Raw genomic sequence first — 24,575 nt, 5'->3', positions numbered from 1 at the left:
GTGTATACCGAAATGAAGGGCAAATCCGTACATAGTGAGAGCCGAGAGGTGATTTCGAATGTTGTTAAATTTTTTGACAACGAAGCGATAGAAGGATGTTACACGTTTCCGGTAAATGAAACTACAAAGCGTGCGGCGGCTGCAGTTCAAATGTCTGACACTTTCATTAAGAAAATTAGAAAGGAAGGAAATTCAGGGGGGAAATTTACGACACCAGGTAAGCACAGGTCTGCCGAAAAGCGTAGAATTGTTGTAGACGACTTTGACAAGTGTTTGATTAGAAGAACTATTGGTAATTTTTATACGGTTGAACATGAAGTGCCAACAGTAAAAAAAAGTGCTTTCGAAATTAAAGAAAGAAATTAATTTTCGGGGTAGTCGTGAAACTCTTCGCAACATTATTTGTAATGACTTAGGATTATATAGTACTAATACTATATACTAATATATATTAGTTATATCAGCTAATCAAAACCAACAAAAAGTCCCCGCAATATCGGGTCGACACTCTTGCAGCAGAAAATGGCCACACCGTACTTCGTCTTCCACCTTATCATTGCGATCTAACCCCTATTGAGTATGTTTGGGGTATCAAAGGGTCGTATTGCATCACAAAATGTGGATCGTAATTTGGGCAGAGTACTGGAAGTTGCAAGAGAAGAATTTCAGAACTTTACCAAAGAAGAATGGAAAAGGTCTTGCGAAAAGTAAAGGCGAAACAAGTTAGCGCCTCTGGCCTGGTATACCCAATCGCCGCCACTGTCTGAGGATATAATTATAATTAATAATTAAATTGAAGATAAAATCCGTTTCTTAGATGGTAATATTTACTATCGCATAGTAAGAATCACAACCATGACAATAGATTTTATTGTCATTAATTATTTAAATTGGGAATCGTCACGAACGTTACCCATTCTTCTTCAACCACTGACCGCGCCACACTGAACGTCGCGTTTTGCGGCAGGTCCGCCAGAATTTCATCTGTCAGAGAACAGCTGTGAGGCATCGTGGCAACAGCGTGCCATTTGAGAGCAGAGGAAGAGAAGGACTTCCCCAGATTCTGGCCTGCTGCCGTTTACCGCGACAAACAAGGTGGGGGTGGATTTTAGTTCGCATATTTTCAGGTTTTTTTTTTTCTTCTTTGCTGAGCAGTATATATAATTTTAACTGACTTGTAACAAAATAATCATGCCGAATACTCTACATTTCAACAAGATTTTAAGTATCTAATATTTTTAACACATTTATATGCTCTGTTTACGCTGTAACGTGTTTTCATTAAGGAACTATATTTTTGTGCTCAAGCCTCGCGAACTTTCCGTTCAAAGGCACGTTGCCATCTCGTATTCTTTATCCGATTCTGTTCATTTTCTTGTATTTATACATCGTGCTTGTTTTAATTGCTCTTTATTTTACATGATTCCATTCTAAAAGAAACCTCGCATTGCGACATGTTGGACTTCCTTCCCTTGCATTTCAAACTATTGAAATTCTTTCCCTTGTTTGTCTTTTTTCTTAGTGCAGACAGTGAAAGTATCAACGATGGAAGTTTGCAATGCTGGTACTACGTCACTGTCAAGATAGGTTGCACCATAGTTTAGACACCTCCAGTTGTTCAGCTTGTACACCTTGAAGCTGAATATTTAGCTGGAGGTTTTAATGGAATTGTGACCTGGTTTTTAACCTAATCCTTTTAACACACTTGACATTGCAGTAGTTTCGAAATTCAATACTCACTTACGTAAGATCATTTTATACAAATTTTGTATAGATTGTAGTACACACACTTTAAGAATTACCTCAAACTGTGTAAAAGGCCAGTTCTTCTCAAAAGCTAAAAACATTGGCTAAAACACTGACAGTCTCCCAACATAACTGACAAATCGTTGGGAATGTTAAAACCCTGTATGAAGCAATTTAAATAAGACACGTTTGAGGAGAATGTGCCAAATAGAAGAAACAAACCACAAAAAGTCCATGCCTTAACGAAGACTCAAACCCTTCGTTTTGTAGCATGCCAAGGTGAACTCTATGTAGAGCACCAACTCACACCTTCAGCCCACTGCATGCAAGAGATGAATTTTTTTGCAGTGCTGCATACAAATGAAAAATGCTCTTTAGAGCAACTACTTTGTTACTCCATATTCTGGTCGTGAACAATATAAAAGGCACAAACAAACAAAAAAAAAAAATCTATTTCAGTGCTAATCGCAAGATTTACTAGGAAGTGAAATAACATGACCTCAGACTTCCAAATTTCTCAATTTATTTTTGGATATCCTACAAATATGCACAAACTTTTCCTGAAGTCACGTTAACGAATATTAAATCACATTATACAAATTCCTCATCTCAATACAATTTCTGCAGAAACTCTTGGTCAAATGTGAAGGAACTTGAGGGATGTTGAAGGAAAGGCCTCCAAATAATATACTCTGAATTTAAAAAAAAAACAAGGAGGCCGAAAGTAATTTATAAGTACACAGAACATCTGAAAACAACATATGTAGAAAATACTTTTATTATCGACAAATAAACCTTCAAATAAATATAAAATTTATAGCATTTTATTTACATGCTGCAAGATTTTTTCATAAGAAATGCATTCCAGTCTTTTTTCTTACTTTTCCATCAGTTTTAACAAAAATCCTTCACACAATTCAAAAGGTCAATGTTTGGAATATTAAAATAATTGCACAGTTTGCTTTCATATTTATTCTTGTGCACAAACTATAGTAAAGCAAGCAAAATCAGGCATTTAAAAACGTAACATAAGGAATTATAGTTTTGTGCATTTCAACATCTCATCTTTCAAAACAAATATTTTTTTCTGTTCTGTGCATGAAACACTAACTTAAATACAAAAATAGGAAGATGAACCTTATCCACATATTTTGTACTTCCTTCTGGGGAAAAAATTACACAAGTCTCCACAGTATCACTGGTATAGGCATAGAAATATATTTGTAAGTTCATTTTTTTTCAATCAGAACTTGCCTTCTCCGAATGAACACAAGATGCAGAGCATCGAAAATCACAAAAACCTACTTGCAGACAATTTTCTACACAATTTCTAGTTCCGAAAAAAATTTTACTTTTGTTCCACAATATTCAAAAATTTGAGAAAAAAAAAACTTTTCCACAACAGAACTTTGTTGCGAATTCCATCGTTTAAATCCTTGCAAACTTTTTGGAACTTTTGCCTCAACGGCCACAGAAATGAAAACAAAACTTATTACTATTCTTCCTCTACAATATTAACCTGGTAAATGTCGTAATAATATAAATACTGACACCAAAATATACATGTACGGCCACTAGATTTACACCAAATTCCATTCTATGTTAACTAAAGTACTTCAAATGATGAAATTAATTCACTTCATAAGAACCTGTGACCATTCAAAAACTTATTTCTCTTTTGTCAATGAATCCGAGCAGTGAATCTTCACATTGGTAAAACATTTTTCATATTGTGAAGTTTACACGTAACAAAAAAAAACCTTAACTATATTCCATACTCTATTTTTTTCCCCAGCAGTGATCTTTTCAATTTCTGGTACTCATGGAGGGAGAAAAGAATCCTTTTCCTGAGGAAATCATTGAAAACCACTCATTTAGTAACACGGGTCCCTCTTACTTCCCTGAAATGGAAAATATAACACATTATGACACCTTGTACTGGAAAATCCATTATCCACTACTACAATACACACATGGTGGAACCCTCTTTTACATTCCAGGATTTTACATTTTCCTGCATTATACAAAGGATGTCGCAGAGAAGGTGAGAGATTTTTTTCTGGCTTGGCAACACTGCTTATGGTTTCGGCACTAGTCACATCATGTAGGATGACTCATTCTGTTTCCTTAGCAAGTTGTCACATGTTGCGAAACCACATTAGTGAGCAGCTGTGTTGATTTACGTGGAACTTGTTTAGTTTACCTCTCCAGGTTTTTGTGTATAACATTGCTTTTCGCGATGAGTATTCAAGATGAACAGCGACATGCCATAAAATTTTGTTGGCATTTAGGGAAAAGGTGCTGTGGAAACATATGCAATGTTTCAACAGGCACATGCCGATCAAGACAGACTGAGTAGAGCCCCAGTATTGCCAAGGAGTCATTGAGACACCGTGCCAGCACGTAGCAAAAAAGGGGCCGCATTTGAAGAACTCCTTCATATTGCACCACGATAACGCACGCCCACTGTGCAGGCTTTTCAAGATTACGCGACAGAGAAAAATAGAAATTTTCCTGCATCCAGCATACACCCTGAGACTTTTGGCTATTTCCACTTTTAAAGGCTGCTTTATGTGGTCGTCATTTTATGACTAACAAAGAAGTGATCACCGCAGCGCAAGTTTTCTTCAGTTTGCTACCTGACGAATTTTCAAAGACATTCACAAAGTGGCAGAAGCGTATGGACGCTTGCTTAGCTGTCAATGGTGCCTATTTTGAAAAAGATTTAAGTCTACTCGATATGGCTGATTCTGAATAAACATTTTGTGGTTTGTAATTTTTTTTGTTTCATTTTAATGATTCTTGGAGGGATCCATGTACATGCTTGTCTTAACTGCTATGGTCACGACTTTTTGACCTATTGCGCTCATTTTGGTCTCAATCGGCAGCTAATGAACCAAATTATCACCCTAGTACATTTGCTAGCCAATGGAGGGTGCTGTTTTCCTATACAGGAATCAGTCTCACCTTTGTACATTCAATTCTCATGGGGCCAATACAGCAAAATGTTATAACAATTTTCCTAGATTTTGCACTTGTGTGTGTATGCATCATACACAGTCAGTGTTTCCACCTCAGAAATATAATTAATATATAATTAATTTAACCTGCAGAACCTCAACTATTCTGGCATTATTCCTTATAATAAAGTTTTTGGTTGTTCCCTGTTAATATGCACTAAGTAAGAATGCCAATCTTTCACCACAGTATTTTTCATCTAATACAGGGACCTCTAGTCAAGTTGGCTACTCTCTGCAGGTGCTCAAGGACCATGATGCCACATTAATTTCAGACATTATCTAAAATGGATGACTCTCCCCCCAACATTACACTTCTTAAAACATCAGTCCTATTTCATTGGGTGAAATGATGCAAAGCAAAATTATGGTAAGCTGTGGCACCATTCTTTGATACGTTGCATATACTAAAAAAGTACTGTAGTTCTGAGGATGGATAGAAATTTCTAAGCTTGGGGCGAGAGATCAAGATACATAGTACCATACACCAAAATCAAATTCAAGTATAACCCCAGGTTTTCAAAAATTCAAGGTTAAAGAATTAACTGGTAACATTTCACACGGAAGATCCTTGTACACCTTCCAAAGTAATTTATAGATCTATTTGTTATTTGCATAGATTTGCTTATGAAAAGTTCAAAGCACATTTTGAATTAAATACGATCATGAATTTTAGAGACTTATGACAGTACACACACACATTACAATATCACTAACTCTGCTACCTGTAGATTTTCCTCAAAAGAGGCTGCACATCAGGAAGACTGTGGGGAGCTTCTAATTGCTTGAAACCAGGGACCTGTTAACGTAACCCAACTTGTAACGCTGTCAAGTTACGAGCTGAATTATTGATATGCGTTACAATGGCATTGGCGTTCCACACAGTACCGGACAGATTGGACCTACCTACAACCTGGGTAAATTAGGCATACCGTTACTCAACGGCCCATTCGCTTCAGGTACTGAGTGGAACGGGTATGATCGTACCCGTACATACTGTACATGAACGGTAGCTACCGGGTACGAAATGGAAGCACAAGTTGGTAACCGGTACTGAAGCACTATGACCAGCGCTTGTTATTAAAATACCGGTACGTGGATAGAAATGGATGAAGCGGGTAATATTTGTAACAGGAACTTACAGTACGTATCATAATATACTGAGGGTACCCGAATTAAGTTTACTGTCAATCAAAATTCTACAGCAGCAAATGGAATACCGATAAATATACACTTCTTTGTTTAAAAAATTATTATCATAACTTTAGAAAAAAACTAATTCGTGATCTTTCTGGATAATTATTTATCCGAAAAATATGTATAAATACTATCTAGTTTATCTTTCATTAATTTGTTAATAATGGTATCAGCTATGCAAAAATTTCGAAGACGTCACTCTGGCAAACTATTAACAATAGATACAATTAGTTTTAACAAGCTCATGTACAATATACTAATTACAACGACCTGCGCAGAAGATCGATAATCGTCCTTCAGGCAACCTGTTACTAGAAGGCATGCGCAGTAGGCCCCATTACTTTTAAAATAGGTAGAAGTGAAATTGAGTTTGATGGTAGATTATGCTAATTAGAGCACGGCAAATCAACATGATTGTGGAAAACCGGAAGTTGATGGACGCCATATTGAAAAATGTTACTTCTTAAGAAAGAGACGTGAAATTTGGTTTGACGGTAGCTTATGCTAATTAGATCACGAAAAATCAACATGATTGTGGAAAACCGGAAGTTGATGGACGCCATATTGAAAAGTGTTACTTTTTAAGATAGAGAAGTGAAACTCTGTTCAACGGTAGCTTATGCTAATTGAAGCATGGCAAATCAACATGATTGTGGAAAACTGGAAGTTGGTGGACGCCATATTGAAAAACGTTAGTTCTTAATATAGGGAAGTGAAATTCGGCTTGATGGTAGCTTATGGGAATTAGAGTATGGCAAATCAACATGATTGTGGAAAACCTGAAGTTCATGGACGCCATATTGAAAAATGTTATTTCTTAAGATATACGAGTGAAATTCGGTTTGATCTTAGCTTATGGGAATTAGAGCATGGCAAATAAACATGAATCTGGAGAACTGGAAGTTGATGGTCGCCATATTGACAAAATGTTATTTCTTAATATAAGGGAGTGAAATTCGGTTTGATCTTAGCTTATGGGAATTAGAGCATGGCAAATCAACATGATTCTTGAAAAACAGAGGTTGATGGATGTCATTTAAAAATGTTACTTCTTCAGATAGAGGACTGAAATTCGGTTTGGTGATATTATGGATATTACTGCATTGGAAATCAACATGATTATGGAAAACCGAACGTTAACGGAAAAATTTTACTTTAATATTCCTCTTTCCTTTGGTGATTGCTTATCTTAATTAGAACATGGTCAATTTATATGATATTATAAAACCGAAAGTCGATGGACGGCATAATGAAAAATGCATTTTATTAAGATGAAGTAAAATTCGGTTAGATTATTGCGCTTGGTAATTCGAACATGGACAATGCATATGCTGTTGTAAAACTGGAAGTTGATAGACGCCATGTTGAAAAAGAAATACTTTTTTGTGTCGATTTTTTTTTTATTAAAAATTAAATATGAATTTCATCAACCTCAGGTTTTTCAGAATCATGTTGATTTGCCATGCTCTAATTCCTATAAGCTACCATCAAACCGAATTTCACTCCTCTATCTTAAGAAATAACATTTTTCAATATTGCGTCCATCAACTTTCGGTTCTCCAGAATCAATTTGATTTGCCATGTTCTAATTCCCATAAGCTACCATCAAACCGTATTTCACTCTTATATCTTAAGAAATAACATTTTTCAATATGGCGTCCATCAACTTCCGGTTTTCCACAATCATGTTGATTTGTCATACTCTAATTAGCATAAGCTACCGTCAAACCGAATTTCACTTCTCTATCTTAAGAAGTGACATTTTTCAATATGGTGTCCATCAACTTCCGGTTTTCCACAATCATGCTGATTTGCCATACTCTAATTAGCAAGATCTACCACCAAATCGAATTTCACTTCTCTATCTTAAGAAGTAACGTTTTTCAATATGGCGTCCATCAACTTCCGGTTTTCCACAATCATGCTGATTTGCCATACACTAATTAGCATATGCTACCGTCAAACCGAATTTCACGTCTCTTTCTTAAGAAGTAACATTTTTCAATATGGCGTCTAATTTCCAGTTTTACCAACCCAGGTCAACCCGAATTTAAGATCTGTAACTTAGATGGTAATATTTCTCAATATGGCGTACATTAACTTTCCCTTTTTTCCACATTTATTAGTTGGTAATATTCTAATTATATAAACTATCATCATGTCGAACTTTCAATATCTTGCTTGAAAAGATTTTTTTTTTTAATATGTTGGCATCACCTTGCACCCTAATATTACGTGTATTGGTTATATAAAAGTAACATTATTAATAACAAATCTCACGATTCCATATTTATTTTTATATATACAGGGTGTTTCTAAAGGTCGTTTACAACGCTTGGGAGGTGATTCCTCACACGAAAACAAGCAAAAAGTCTAAGTTCCATTTTTACGACAGAGGCTTCGTTTCCGAGATAGGAGCCTCGCAAAAGGTGAGAGATAGGAGCCTCGCAAAAGGTGACAAAGTGAACGTCACACTTAACTGGGACGAATACTATCACAGATAGAGAGGCGGTTCCAAGGGAATCATAAAGGAATCGTATGTGCTCAGTCCGGAAGTCACTATGAAAAGTTCACTGCACGCATGCGCAATGGAGTCCTCAAAGGAATTGGGGATTTCCAGCAACAACAATGCATGGAAAAGGTATGTAACGCAGCAAGAAGGACCGTGACAATGAGAAATGCGTTCAAGACAACACATCCCGACCTCAAACATCAAAACATGACCACCGAACACAAAATCCGAAAAGTTGAGCACGGTTGCATATCCCAGTTACACGCGAGGAATGAACGAATGATGTCATGTGGCATACGAGAGACAGGAGGAGGGAAAGAAAAACACAATATCAGATGATTGCGACAACGTGTATTTTTACACGCGACAACTACGTAATATCCCCCCCCCCCCACACACACAACAAACAACAAATGCTACAATATCTTACGCACAGACAGTCCGTGTCACTGTACACCAACTGAAGATGTCACTTTCACCACACAAAGGGGGTGGGGAGCAATACCAAAAGTGTTCGCACGCGATCATTGTGACGTAAAAGAGACCAGTTTTGGAAGCGCTGCACAGGCAAGTCTGGCTCTCGTAGTCTACGTTTGACCTTCATGACTGCTGTTCCCGCGAGAGGAGCTCGAAGGGTTGGTTCTCTCCGGCAGTCGTCCCAATCGTGTTGCAGGTGCTGGGATATGATCAGCAGTTCGCTCTAGGTTGTCATACGCATTGAAGAGTACTAGTATGTTGCATTGAAAGAAGTTGACGTGGTGGAGTGGGCAAGTCAAGTATCGCAACAATTGGTCTGTGGTGTTCGTACGGTGATACGGCCAATTTGTGCAGTGTGCCAGTGTTAAACAAAAACAATACTTTGCAGTTCCAGCTCCCTATTACACAGATGGCTGCGTATACGACCCAGCAGCTAGCAGACATGCATCTCATGTATGGGGAGGCACGTGGTAATAGCCGTGAGGCAAGGCGTCTTTATGGAGAACGCTTTCCACAGACGTTTACAGTCTCACACCTTCTTTCAGGTAGTGGACAGTCGACTGCGTGAAACAGGGTCAGTGTTACCACCGCGACAAGAAGTTGGAAGACCCCGAAGTGTACGCACACATCAGTTTGCAGAAGATGTGTTAACAGCGGTCGCAGAACATCCTGGCACCAGTACGCGAGTGCTCGCTCGGGCACGAAACACGTCTCATGTGAATGTTTGGCGAGTGTTGTCAGATGAAGGAATGCACCCTTTTAAACTGCAGAAAGTACAAGAACTGTTACCTCGTGACTTTCGCCCTCGTATGGAGTTTTGCCAATGGTTGTTGCATCAGCTGGACACAAACCCTCACTTCGGGGCAAACGTATTGTGGACAGATGAAGCCATTTTCACCAGGATGGATGTCGTCAATAGTAGAAACAGTCATGTATGGGACTTTGACAACCCACATGCACTTTTTGTGGCCCATCACCAGCACAGGTTTTCAGTGAATGTGTGGTGCGGGATAGTACATGATCATTTAATTGGACCATACATTCTCCCTGTTCGCCTGAATGGTCGCACGTATCATGCATTTCTTAGTGAGGTTCTGCCTGAACTGTTGGAGACCGTACCTTTGGCACTGCGGCAAGAAATGTGGTACCAACACGATGGTGCACCAGCTCCTTTCGATCGTAATGTACGACATTTCCTGCATGACGTGTTTCGCAATAGGTTCATTGGTAGGGATGAGCCTGTGCCTTGGCCACCGAGGTCGCCAGATCTCAACCCTCTCGATTTTTTTCTTCTGGGGAGAAATGAAAACCCTCGTATACGACACACCTGTCACATCAGCTGAGGACCTCGTTGCTCGCATCAACGTCGCCGCCACGACGGTAGCAGATACACCTGGCTTGTTTGCTCGTACTCGACAATCCTTGATTCGTCGCTGTCATCTCTGCGTAGAAGTAAACGGCAGACATTTTGAAAACCGTCTGTGATTATTGCACTCGGCAAATACCAGTGAGAACACTTTTGGTATTGCTCCCCACCCCCTTTGTGTGGTGAAAGTGACATCTTCAGTTGGTGTACAGTGACACGGACTGTCTGTGCGTAAGATATTGTAGCATTTGTTGTTTGTTGTGTGTGTGTGGGGGGGGGATATTACGTAGTTGTCGTGTGTAAAAATACACGTTGTCGCAATCATCTGATATTGTGTTTTTCTTTCCCTCCTCCTGTCTCTCGTATGCCACATGACATGATTCGTTCATTCCTCGCGTGTAACTGGGGTATGCAACCGTGTTCAACTTTTCGGATTTTGTGTTCGGTGGTCATGTTTTGATGTTTGAGGTCGGGATGTGTTGTCTTGAACGCATTTCTCATTGTCACGGTCCTTCTTGCTGCGTTACATACCTTTTCCATGCATTGTTGTTGCTGGAAATCCCCAATTCCTTTGAGGACTCCATTGCACATGCGTGCAGTGAACTTTTCATAGTGACTTCCGGACTGAGCACATATGATTCCTTTATGATTCCCTTGGAACCGCCTCTCTATCTGTGATAGTATTCGTCCCAGTTAAGTGTGACGTTCACTTTGTCACCTTTTGCGAGGCTCCTATCTCGGAAACGAAGCCTCTGTCGTAAAAATGGAACTTAGACTTTTTGCTTGTTTTCGTGTGAGGAATCACCTCCCAAGCGTTGTAAACGACCTTTAGAAACACCCTGTATATATTGCCTACAACCTCCATTAATATTAGTTATTATCGATTTTTCAAGAATTCAACAATGAAAGTTTTAAAATGAAGAGTTACGTGACAAATTTTCTGATCCATTCAATACCCATTTGATTAGTTGAAAATAGAAGGCAAGCTAGGTTTTGTTACAATTGTACCCGATCCCAAAGTTTCAGGTATACCCATCATGAATTTGTACCGGTATGATTCTAAGGAGAGGTACGTACCGTAACGGAACCGGCATTCAGAGAAGGAACAAGTTCCATGATTTCTGGTACGGGTATTTTAACGTTCCACTCTGTGTACCCAAAGCTGTCGTTCCCGAAGCACTCTCGGGTACGAACGGAACGGTTCTGTTCGCCTTACCAAGAGGTTCTGGTATTTTCCTTGGAACGGTCCACAGCACTTGGGCCGGTACGCGGTACCCGGTATGGAAATAACTCGGAACGGTGACAAATACCAATGAATTGAGTTACGTTACAGGTCCCTGCTTGAAACAAAACTTCTTTAACATGTGGAATGACCAATTCCTTCAGAAAGAAGTTAGCACATCGTGCTGCAACATCAAACATACCGGGTTCAAATCCTGCTCGGGCTTGGTTGTTTGTGAATGTCCATTCATCAATTTCATCTCCATCTTCGCAAATTAGCCAAGAGGTACAAAACGCAAAGTAAAATAAACTAAATCAATCAAACCTTCAGAAAGAGTGAAAGGTTTTTTTTTGGTCACCCTGCATTGGTAAGGGAACTTTCAAACCAAAAGGACAAGCAACACTCACTTGTAAACAAACTTTCAGAAATAAATTAAACCTTTCATACCAAAGCAACAAAAGCTCCACACATTCATCACACGTCACCCAGACTGGGCAGTTCTCAACAGTGTGTATGGTGGTGTCTGCTTTGTGCAGACAACAGACCCATGTTGCTTGTCACTTCAGTCAAATCTCCCCAAGATATACCAGTTCATTTCTAGCAAGAAAGGACAAACGTATGGTCCAAAATTTCCAAACTGAGAATTAGGCAAGTCTTGGACCTAAAAACACCCCACACAAAATTTCGGTTCCATGTGACATTTTCCAGTTTTTATTTTTCCCTTAAGGATAACATGCCTAGAATGTAGACATCCCGCAGAACCTGCTCTATGACCTTTAAAGGGTCTGATCATTTTAATGTTCTTTTAAACTTGAGCTCAAAGGTATGCAGAAGGTCATGGAAGACTCAGGAATGTGTCTGAATACATATTAATTGCCGGAACATTACATTGGAAATTTGCATGCAACATTATAACAAGTTTATATTAAAAAAGAGTACAAGTTGTAACTTAGGTACAGTACTTGTTTAACATTTAAAAGTCACAACTTAAGTACTGTGTGGTCTTAATCGTTAGGCAAGTACTTATACTCGTGAAGAGACTATTCTATGCACAGGTTGAGTCAAAGTCTTCACTTTCTAAAATGTAGAGTTATGCTGGGTACAATTGGTCATGATATCAACAGGTTAGGTCCAGGGAGAAACAGTTATGTCCAGTGCATACCTTTAACGCCTTCTCTATTTTCTGGCAAAATGCTTTCCCGTTCCTGAGTTTGCATAGTAACATTTTTAAGTAGCTACTGCTTCAGCACAATTCATCCGAGTATCATGGTTCATACATCTTTCTCTTCAGAATAGAACAGGCTTTCAAATGGTACCACACACATGTGTACATCAAATATGATGAAAGTGAAATCTGGGAAATTTCCCTCCGAAAAATCCATTTTGGTACCATTGAGGTCCTCTGGACCAGCCTTGGATATAGGTACCAGATTATAATCTACCTTGAAAAATACTATGCCTATACGTAATGCGTCCACCAAGTTTAATTGCAATATCTTCAATAGGTATGAGGGGAAAAAATATTTCTCAATCCTGTTTGACAATACTATTAGAATCTCGCAAACTCAAACACCAACAGCGCAAATAACGCAACACCAAAAAAAATTTACATAAAGCACCTCACTAAATGCAGCACACAAACACTCACGTTTGCACTTTGTCAGCATAACACAAAAACAGCTTACTTTCTTCTGAAGTACTACTTTTTCTTTTTTGTCGGCACTGAAAATCGTACTAAATAAAAGGTTGTTTCTTCAATAGCAGAACTTCACCAACAAAAAACTTATTATTCCGTTCAACACAGGTTACTTCAGTCAATGTTCACCACCCAACCCAGAATAAGCTATAGTGACCAAGGGCATAATATTACGTCGAACACAGGGAAGGGGTTAAGCTCTGTGTCCAGTGCATACCTTTAAGCTCAAGTAAAACATAAGTGATCAGACCCTTTGAGATAAGATTACGTTCAGCACATGCACCTAAATTGTAACGTTATCCTTATGGTAAAACTACAAATGCTTGTGGGAAGGTTTGAAAATGACAACCACAAACTTTGTGGGGGGTGTATCCAAATAGGCATAAACTTATCATTAAGGAACTGTTCAAAATTGTTTTCAACATACCCATTTGGGGAGGTCCACTGTTTCCACTGCCTCCACCACCGAAATTTCCTCGGCCTCCACGATTGCCCCCACGGTAACCTCCACGATAGCCGCCTCTTCCGTACATGCCACCTCCACGATTATTGTAGTAGCCTCTGCCTCTGTAGCCACCCCTCCTGGCAGTGGCCACTCCGAAGGTTTCTGAATTCAGCTTCCTCTCTTGCCTCCAGTCAGTCCTCTGAGATCTCCTGTGAAGAAATGGCAAAGTAACTGTAGTTTAAATTCATACCACAAATACAGTACAATCCCTTTTTTTAAAATTTCCTACATTATTCAATCCTCATGGTTCCAACAATGAGAATAAATGACAACTACATGGCATTACAGGGTAGCCACTGTAGGACCATGATAAAATTCCAGTATAATTTCCGGTTTTCAAGCCAAACTTTCCAAAAATTCAGGGTACAAGCAGGTGTTTTCTCTATTTCAAACTTAGGTTTTATCGTCTCTCACCACCCACACACAAATATATTAACAATATAAATGGTCTGCGAGATTCCAGTGCATCCAAAAATTCTAATTCAATTCAATTGATCAATATATGTATTTAATTAAAGGAGCAGAGTTTACATTTGTCAGATACTCAGACTAGAAATACATCTAAGAACAAAAGTCACATATGTTACAGGACATAGTAATCTACAAAAAAATGTTATTTGTAAAAGAATTTCAAATTTACCTAATCAACTTAAAGAAATCAACTTCAAGATATTTTATCTTAATAATCTTGAGAGAATTCTCTTATTTTGCTTTTTCCTTCATCTATAAAAATATAAGCTAAACTGAAAAACTTGCCTCTGTATGTCATGTATAAATTCAATGAAATTGGGATTTTTAAAAAGTTGAAATTTTTCAAGTCTACGGAGAAGAATTCACTCATAATTCCCAGAATTCAAGGAATTCCCAGCAAGTAGTCACCCCTCATTAAGGTAATTTTACTCATACTCTTATAATCATCGCACCCTGCTTTTTCAGTCCAAAAATTTGTTTATAACCTTTCGTTGCATCATGTAACGAAATCTATGATAGCAACACAATCTTTGAACACAGAAGATTAATTGTTGTATGTACTTTGGGACACTAGTAAATTATCTATCTAAAATGTAACATTTTGACATTAATTCACAAAACATTGAAAACTTATGTGTTAACTATTTCAGGTTTGAAAAATGTTGGCTAAACTGTCAAAAAAATGGTGCATGTCAATTTGGACTATTCAATTTTAACAAGTGTTCTGAAATTACCAGTCAGCCCGAGAACATTAGTTCAAATCACGTCGCCAGGAAAGCTACAATTCCTATATTCAATTTTAATGTATATTTACTAATATTCCATGCATCCAAATCTTGCACCAAAGAGTTTACTTAGCGATAAAGGATTTTTCAGTACCGGTAATACAGGCACAATTTTTTAAAAATAGCTTCACATAATTGCTTTATTTATAAAATCTGCTACATTATGTGGTGAAATACGGTACATCACTTGAATGCTTTTACCAATGCTCCATTGGAGAAGCAAGCTCTGGTGCACTACGTATAAAGCAAGGCTTTTTCATGTGCTACTTCTACCATGTTCATTTCAATATTTATAACAATTGACATGTCAGTGGGCTAAATAATCAAAAACAGTTTAATCATTTGGAGGATGAAGCAAATTTAAATTAGGCCAATTAAACCATACAGCGATAAATGGTCAAAGTCCTAATTCCAATTCTAAAAACTTTTATTAATACATTCACAATCTTCCTTGTATCTGATAATAGTCCACCTCAATACAAACCAATCAATTTTGACAGGCAGTTTGAATGTGGCATCTACTACATTAATGAATGACAAACTATAGACTAGGTTTACAAGAGCCTTTTGTGAATAGTGATAGTCATGGAAGAAATGTGACCAGCAGGATTCACACCCATTTTCCCAAACCAAATTCCCAGACCTTCAAACATTAAATTACATTTCCAGACTAGGTTAATTTTACACATTGAAAATAAATGTAAAAGCAATTTTATATGAAATATATAATCAAGGAACTGGTTGAAGTGTTAAAAAATTCATGGCTTTTTCACTGACAATTTGAAGATGGTACCAAGCAAAAAATTGACAAAAACTTCTATGCAGAAGAAGCAAATGCAATCGCACACTACAGAGAAATCTCAGCAATATGACTTACCCTTTGCTTCGTTCTATGGCTTCACAGCTTATGTTATCAAAGAATGACTTTGCTTTGTCATAATAAATGACTTCCTCCTCCTCTTGTTCACCTTCCCCTACACCAGTCTCGTTGCCAGAATCATCTTTCTTCTCATCGCCATCTGCTGTAACAGAAAATTATCTTACCTTCATGCATAACAATCTATCTGGACAAAAAAAACTACTGTGACAAATTACCAACAGAAAAGTACATCAATCTTTAAGGTGAAAAAGGTAGTTCTACCTTCACACCTCAAGCTGAACAGAACATGGTCTAGCATAGTACTGTTCTCAAGCATAAAATTACAGATGTTTAACAGATTCTGATAAATATGAATGATTATTTCCAACATTCCAAAGAATCTAACAGCTTATGTGTAGGGTTAATATTTATTGTGAATAAAAGATCAAGATTTTTTGCACAAAAACTGGGCACATTTCAGGATCAAAAGCCATATATTAAATTGAACTTCTGTATTAAAATGGTGAACAATCGTAATTTTGATTCAAAAACTACACTTATAACCCCAAAACATTTCCCTTCTACTAGCACCTTTATGTAGACCTAAGTTCATTTCTGTGTGAAGGATACAAATTTTGCTCAATTTTTTTACAGCAGAATTAACCGTGATGCTCGCATGTAACCCTCGGGGGGGACCAATCGTCTCGATCGAGATGCTTTGTCAAGGTCATAGTTTTTATGTTATAACTTCGCTATTTTTGGCTAGAATTTAGATTTTCTTTTTTCATATTGTTGTTAACACATGTATTTAACAGAAATTATTGTTGCAAGTTTTTTCTTTTAATGAAAATGGCAGGAGAAAGGAGACTTCTTTTTTTAACCTTTTTTAAAGGGAAAAATATTGCCACAAAGGAAGGCCGGCTTTGTTCTAAAGCAATATGTTTCCCTCACCCCTGGAAACTGCATTGGAAGGAAGTTTGTATATCGGTACCAGAGGTCAAAAGGAATGTTTTCCATGTGGGGGTTGGGAGTTGGGGAGGGGGAAGAGGGGTTGTTGAAACTGTTGTCTAGGCACGCTGAAGAAAAGCCTTTGTTCTTGAGAACAGTATTTCACAAATGGCTACAAAGGTTACCCTGCATTGTCTAAAAATAGAATTTGGAAGTAGCTGCAAGAATTGGCACACTTTTGTCACTCCATTCTAGCTTTTCCTCCAGGAAGATTGTCCATACGCGAGACTAGTTTTGTGCCCAAGTGGCACGCAGGCCTTTCGTTTCAGGGGTACAACTCATTACATTGGTCATATGATAATGACGCAAATATTTTTCTCTTTCTTACATGCCAGCGATAATTTATATGTGCATGTTTACCTTTTCATGTCCTTTTTTTCAGAGGGGCAGGGGAAACTCCATCTTTTAAAAAAAAAAATTTGGGGGAGATTCCCCCGTACCCCCTCCATATATACGCTGAATGTGCCTAAATTTTATATCGTCTGAATCTGATTCATTCCACGTACAACTGTATATCATTCATCTCTCTAGGGCAATTAGCCTCTGAGCTACAGTCATTTCAAGGTAACGCTGCATTTTGAAGCTTGAATCAGTGGCATGCATTTTTTCCCCGAAATTTTGGAATTTTGAGTGTAATGAGTGCATGTGAACTATATTATTTGCACCAAACTCACAATGCAAGGAAGATCATCTTACCTAAAAAAAATGCTTAAGGTTAGCCTTCAACTAAAAATTCTGCAATTTTGTAATTTTTAAACAATGGTATGATTAATGTCACATAAGCATCGATAAACAGTTACTTTTTCCAAAGCAAATCCTGTACCTGTTACAGATCAAGGAAATTTAAGTTCTTCATGGAACAATTTTATATCCATTCAGCAAAATATTGGTTAAATATGCCTGTAACCTTTCCATGCTTTCCTAATTGACTTCGTGAAATTTTAGAGGCAAAGATGCAATAACTCAACTTTTTTAAAAAAAATTAGGATTTGATAGGATTTGTATATGTGAATACAGCAAACCTGCTATTCGAGTCCTGCATAGAGGGCTTTTCGCTAAATCTTCTAATAGTTTGCATGGATCACACAAGATGGGGTATGGATTTGAGAGCTTCTTTGCTCAAGGCCATCCGTATACGCTCGAATGCCAGTAGTTCATGTATAACAGTCATTTGTCTGTGGTAGTAGGCCCTCAAATATGGATCGTGAAATGAAAGCCACAGTGAAATTTAAAGTTAAATGAACATTGTAGTCATCTCCATGTTAATATGTAGTTTAGTATATCGTACAAATATAGGGTGTTCCTTATAGGATGCCGAATTAGAAAATTAAATAAAAATAGGGAAAATATCATGAAAATAGTTATATTTCACATATAAGTAAGCTATAACATATCCCATTTATGTATGAAAGACAATGTCAAGCATATATGTTCACCCCTACAGAGTCTGCATGCATTTATATGCTCCACAAAATTATTGATAACCCTCTCGAACATGTCTTGTCTCTATGCCTTCAATCACCTGTATGATTCAATTCCAAAAGGGTTCGTGGTTTGTTGGCGTACCTCAGATTTCACAAACTGCCATAAGAAGAAATCACAGGGTGCAAGATCACACTCCACCTGCCAAAACCCACACCACACAATCGTTCTCAGCGGATGGATGGATTTCACGCTCCTGGATTATTAGAGGATTTTCGGAAGGAAACCACAACAAATTAGTCAAAACAATTGAGGCACTGAATAATAACTGCAGATCCCAACAGACCTCAAATTTTGAGATACAAATATGACTATACGTATACTGCTGCCACCTACCTTTCACATTCTGAAGTATCAAAATCAAATGAATTGGGATATGCCAAAACTCTCATATTCCACCCCTAAAATTTATCCGTAAGGAAAATGAAAATATCAGTGAAAAAATGACATATCCCAACTGTGTGCTTTTGTTTATGTCCGCTACGAGTTCGGTGGCATTTGTAGATAATATGGCAGCGTCCTTGACAGTGTGTGTTATGCCAGAATCTCCGAAAAAAGGTAAAAAAGTGAAAAACTCAACTGAATGGGTAATAAACAAATTGAAGTTATGCAGAAACAGTGGCAAGTCATATGTAACAAAAACTTCAACTGTGGTTCCAGAAAAGATATCAACCATTAGGGATTCAACTTGCATGTTTTAACGTTTGTCTGGCGATGTGAAGAACACATTGTTTTTAGAGTTTTATGGCCTTGGTGATTGGTAAAAATGAAGTTTTTGATTCAATAACAGATTTTTCATACCAGGACACTCATACATGGTTTCGGATAGGGATTTTGCAGCTATTGAAAAGATAAGGAAGATGCAGTGTGTGTATTGCCCCAACCAATGGTGTGGTCATTGAAGCAGCAAGAGTAAAAAACCCTTTCACTATTAATAATATGAACAGAGAAGATTTTGTTGATATTCAAAATGATATTTGTTCAAACTTTGTCATCAAAAAAAAAAAAAAAAGATGTTGATGGTGCTCCTCTGCTTTTACGTAAGGTTACTTTTATGATTGTGGAACATGATAATCCTGATATTGTAAAATTTACCTAGTTTATCTTCTGACATTGACTTTGATCAAACCATTAATTTTAGGAAGAGGTAAAACTTTAGATGTTTCTTTGTTCAAGTTACAGCAGAAGTACAGTGAACAGAAAAATTAAGAAAGCTAAATACAATGACCTGATGCAACTATTGACATATATATACCACCAGTATATCATGATTTTTATAAAAATCTTGTTCACGATTGTGTCGACGTTGAAGAAGAATGTGAAAATATGGGAATGGAGCTGGATTAATACATGTTAAATAAATTCAACGAGGACGTTGGCAGTGGCTTCCGAAATTAATAGAAAATAATGTAAAACAGCTTCGCGGAAAACTTGTGTACCTTAATTATGTTAAATGAAGTTAAACTCAATAAGTTTTACCCCATTTTTTCACTTGTGTATACTTTTCCTAGTAAACAGCACAAAATCTGTGAAACTATTAACCACAATGGTTCAAGAATTTGCAGATAAACTTGAAAAACCATATTTAAAAGAACCTAAAAAAAATTACGTCAAAATGTTAAAAATCTGAGTTTTTAAATTAAACGCATGTTATTTTTCTCAAAATGAACTTTGGTTGGGATCTGCAGTTATTATTCTGAGCTCCTCAACTGAGGCTACATTAATCTGTACGACAACAGATGCCAACATTGTTAAGACCAGGTCTGCCAACCTTGAAACAAAACAATAGCATCAGATTCAAATTCGGCATCCTATACGGAACACCCTTTATATAGCAATATACGAAAATGAAGAGATTATTATGAGCTGAAACTACCAAGGTGGATTTTGACACATATTTTTACGATTGTCACATTGATTCTAAAGCACTTGAGCATCAGAGACTAACGAGTATGATCGAGCAATGATCGAGCAAGAGCAAAAAGTGGTCACTTGCAGTACTCTGCTTATAAAACCTGACAAAAACTTCGTATCACATACGCGTTAGCTCTTCTACAATCAATATAGCCTTTATCCACTTACCAATCTTAGTCTTAGCTAGCTGATCTCTCATTTTCTCAAACTGCTTATTGGCTTGTTCAAAATCATATTCACTCTCGAACTTAAGTATGTTCCTGGTTTTCGGTGGCTGGGACTGCCTGTTGAAACCTCCACGTCCCCTGGGCCTCCTGGCCCCACGGTTGCCCCATCCTCTCTGAGATCGCTCCTGTGTCCTCTGGGGCTGTGGGGGAGGTTGCTTCTGCTGCTGCTGCTGTTGATGATGTTGTTGTTGTTGATGCTGCTGTTGCTGTTGATGCTGTGGAGGGCCCACAGGTTTACTCCCTTGCCTGCAACAGCACATGTCTAAGTATTATATTTTGTCAAAGAGGAGTGTTTCACTATTCTTACACATACAAGGTTATCTTGAGAATGAATGATGGGGAATGGTTTCATTAAGATAGTTTATTTTACTTTACTTTTCTTCCACTTTTTGGCTAATCTCAAAAATAATATGTTGAAAATGATGAAGGAATGCTCCAGAGTGGCTACTCCAAGATGCTGATAAAATTCAAGTATAATTTCCGGTTTTCAATGCAAAACTTTCCAAAAAGTCAAGGGCACAAGTAAGAGTATCCTCTATTTCAACCTTATTACCCACCCCCATAATAATAAGAGTCATTGTGATTCCAACGTAGACAGACAATGAATTGACGCTAAAAGCAGTCGAATTCCATGATAAAGGAACTTTGCTTAAAATCTCGAAAAAGGTTAGACTTAGTGCCATCACATGACTTCTGTCAGACAGATTGTTAATCCAAGAACGTTAACAAAGTATACGGACTGAGAGAAATCTGTGTTTTCCACTGCAGCTTTCTTTTACAATTGCAATTAATGTAATGAATAGATATGTTACTGTTATAATAGTCATTAATATAATAAGATTAATTATTTTCAATAAACATTAAAACTAAACTGAAAAACATACCCCAGAGCAATTAATATGTATATTCAATGACATTTGGATTAATAAACCTTGCAATTTTTCAAGTCTACAGAATAAAATTCCAGAATTCCCAGAGCCAATAATTTGCACATAATTCCCAGAATTCAAGGTATTCCCGGTGAGTAACCACCTTGTACTGAGATAAAACACTCATGACGGGATTCGAACCCAACCCTGGCATCATACCAGGCTGTGTTAAGCACTCCACCACAAAGTAAATTGTGAGGATTGGTGTGGTTATTGTGAAAGATACATTGCACAATATACAGTGGAACCCACCATTTCAAGGTTTCTTCATTCCAAGGTTTTTCCAACTTGGTCCACTGAAAAACAAAATCTAGGTTCAACTGTACCTTGAAAGTTGTTACCTTCAATAATTCACACAGTTTCTGCACATGTACTGCAGTCTGCAAACAGCATCACAAGGCTGTAATTGAGGAAACTATGCAAAGAGAACTTTCAGTGACCTCAGACTAACAAAATTGAAACTCATCTTACAAGATAAGAGTACGAAATCACATTGGTGCATTAAATGTTCACTTTCGAGAGGGGTAGATCAGAAGAAAATTACCAATCCCATGAAATTATATCAAGACCATGGATTAGTGAAAAAATTCAAAAAGTGTGTATATTGCCTGTTACTCTTATCACTAATTGCAATACAAATAAACAACCATATTAGCATTTAAGTCACAACCATATTAGTATATAAGTCAAACTTCAAGGGGATGCGAGAAAAATTGAACTACCCATAATTTGAACGAACAAAAAAGTGCACACACAAAATATGATTTTCAGGGGAATAAATTTCTTTTCGAATTAAAGAGTCCGCTGTGTACATATAAAACAAGTTTCAGGTGAAACACTCCTGTAAACAAAGAAAATAGCACCTTCAATGGGTATACAGGAAAGACTAAATGTTGGTATGGAATTTCAAGTATAAACAACGCAGTTGGAGAAAAGATTTTCAACTAAATAAGAAATGAAAGGAATGATTGATTTGGTGTTTTAATTCCAATCTATGCACAATAAGGCTAATCTGGACTGGACCTACAGTTTAAAGTGGGATCCGAAATTAATAATTAAGGGCAGAAGGAAGGAAAGGGAAAACTACAAAGACGGTCTTGATCAGTTATGTGGTATCAACTGTTTTTGTTTTAATTTAAACTCTTCACTTTAACTGTTATTAAATAAAAGCATTGTTAAAATTCATGTAACAACTTAAGCATGGCTAGGTTATGATTAAAACATTGCAAAATCATCTGGCGTGATGAAGACTTACATAAAGCTGAAATATTGCTAGTTAAAACACTTTTGTTTTATTTGTATTGAAATAAGCCTTAGCCCCACCAGGTATCAAACTTGGAATCCCCTGATTACAAGGCATCAACCACTACACTTTTAAGAATGCTAATTGTATAAATATGAAGAACACTTACACATTCCTTTGTGTCTGTTGGGTCTGGCGAGTGGGTGCTTTCCTCTCCTCCTTGTTCGGTGTAGTTCCTGGGTGGTTCACCTGCACCCCCTGGTCAATTGTCGGAGACTTACGAGTACCCGTAGGAGTCGATGTTCCGGATCTGGACCCACCTATTAAGTCTAAAACAGAGGCTACACTGGACCATGGCGTACACTGTCATTACAAAATTCTGCACAAGGAATACAACAGTGCTCGACCAAGGAGCAAGACAACCTCATTGCTCTAGTAAGTTCTTTCCATTCTTTTTACAGAAACATTTAGTAAAAGTCTTACTGACTGTTACTGAAGAATATATAGCTATAATGGTAACAAGATGAACAGCAACCAAAGAAAAAAAAGCAAATTCAGGTAAGTGTATAATTTCACAAAAATATATGAAAAGCAAATTAATGACTATTCTCTGTCTGCCGTAAGAATGAAGTCAATGTATGCACACATATGTGGATGTTAAAATGGTGGATGTGCAGAGTACATGTGAAACCCAGTCAACATACAGTCAATATTAACTATAGCATGTTCATAGTGTAGTGTGGTACAGCCTGGCAAAACCTCATGAGCTTGCAATAGGCATGCTGGGAGATATTCTGTCACATTTTCTTGGAGGTGCAAGGGTATGGCCACGTAATATCTAAATCTAGTTTCATCAAATACATTCTGACAACTGATCGCAGGAATACAAAAAGTGAATTCCATTGTTATTGAGAATGAAATACAGCTTTTATGCTATGGAACTCCTAGGAAATGACCAAGCAGAGAATGTTTTGAGGTGTTAAGTACACTTTATGCACAGAAAGGCTAATCAGGGCAGGACCTACAGTTTAAAGAGGGATCCGAACCACTATGTGCCTCCACTGGGTATTAAACCTGGGACCCCTTGATTACAAGGCAAGGACACTACTACCGTGCCATTGGGTTGGCCTCAAAGCACAGAATGGACCTTCTAAATTTACCAAGCAAGAAAATGCACAACAGCAAAGGTAGTACATGTTCATCACAAATTTCTTCCAGAGGGTGTAACCGATTGTTACTGAAGTAGTGCTCTGAATAATTATGAATGAATTATCCATGCTGGACTTTAGTACCCTGAACCGGGCAGTTTGTTCCTGCTCCATGCTGCAGTGCCAGCAGGCAGTGGTTGTCCAGGCATTCCTAGGCCCCCCCCCAAAAAAAAGTTTCGCAGGCGAGGCTCTAGAACGTAAGATTCTTTTTCTGATAGTTTAAACGTGTTAATAAAAAACATCAATATCTTCTTTATTATTGCCACTGATGTAGGTTGTCCCCTCTGCAATATCATCTCCAGTGTTTGTAAACAGCCAGGAGCTGCACCCATACCTTGTGTAGAAGACCATCCCAATGCTGAACCTTCATTTATAGTCTCTTTGTTAAGAAATTGGCATACCTTGAACATTTTTCACAACTGAATGTATCTCCATAGGGTAGTCATGGACATTCTTGGATTGTAATGATGGCCCAAGTTCCTTTTGTTTTATAGCAATTTCATCATGTTACGTCTGTTAACACATACTGCGGAGATTTAGCGATTACTTAAGGTTTTGTTCAATATATGCTTTCGTGGTTAGGTAGGCAGGTTAGGTTTGGTTCCCTTAGCATTAAAATAAAGTCCCTAAATGCATTCTACTAAGGTTCTGATTTACTTCTACATTCATTCCCACACTTCTACGATATTTACTGTCACTTGTAGACTCAGT

At 37.6% G+C, this 24,575-nt stretch overlaps 1 protein-coding gene across 5 annotated transcripts in view; it reads right to left on the bottom strand.

The window, feature by feature from the left end:
- Nucleotides 1–2,246: 2,246 nt before the first annotated feature.
- Nucleotides 2,247–24,575, bottom strand: part of tral (LSM14 family protein trailer hitch) — a 39,564-nt gene continuing 17,235 nt past the window's right edge. For 2 of the 5 annotated variants that reach the window (XM_083144054.1, XM_083144057.1), the window contains exons 4-8: nt 22,826–22,985; nt 20,426–20,730; nt 15,872–16,016; nt 13,661–13,887; nt 2,247–3,647 (exon numbers count right to left, since the gene is read on the bottom strand). In XM_083144054.1, the coding sequence (XP_083000180.1) occupies nt 3,640–3,647; nt 13,661–13,887; nt 15,872–16,016; nt 20,426–20,730; nt 22,826–22,985 (845 nt within the window). In that variant the 3' untranslated portion in view covers nt 2,247–3,639. Of the gene's footprint in view, nt 3,648–13,660; nt 13,888–15,871; nt 16,017–20,425; nt 20,731–22,825; nt 22,998–24,575 lie in introns of all 5 variants that reach the window. The other 3 variants (XM_083144055.1, XM_083144058.1, XM_083144056.1) reach the window with 3 other exon arrangements.

Source organism: Lepisma saccharinum, chromosome 22 (genome assembly GCF_977018435.1).
Source record: "Lepisma saccharinum chromosome 22, izLepSacc3.1, whole genome shotgun sequence".
NCBI classification, from domain to species: domain Eukaryota; kingdom Metazoa; phylum Arthropoda; class Insecta; order Zygentoma; family Lepismatidae; genus Lepisma; species Lepisma saccharinum.
Note: the sequence above shows the minus strand (reverse complement) of the source record. Positions and strands in the feature narration are given on the sequence as shown.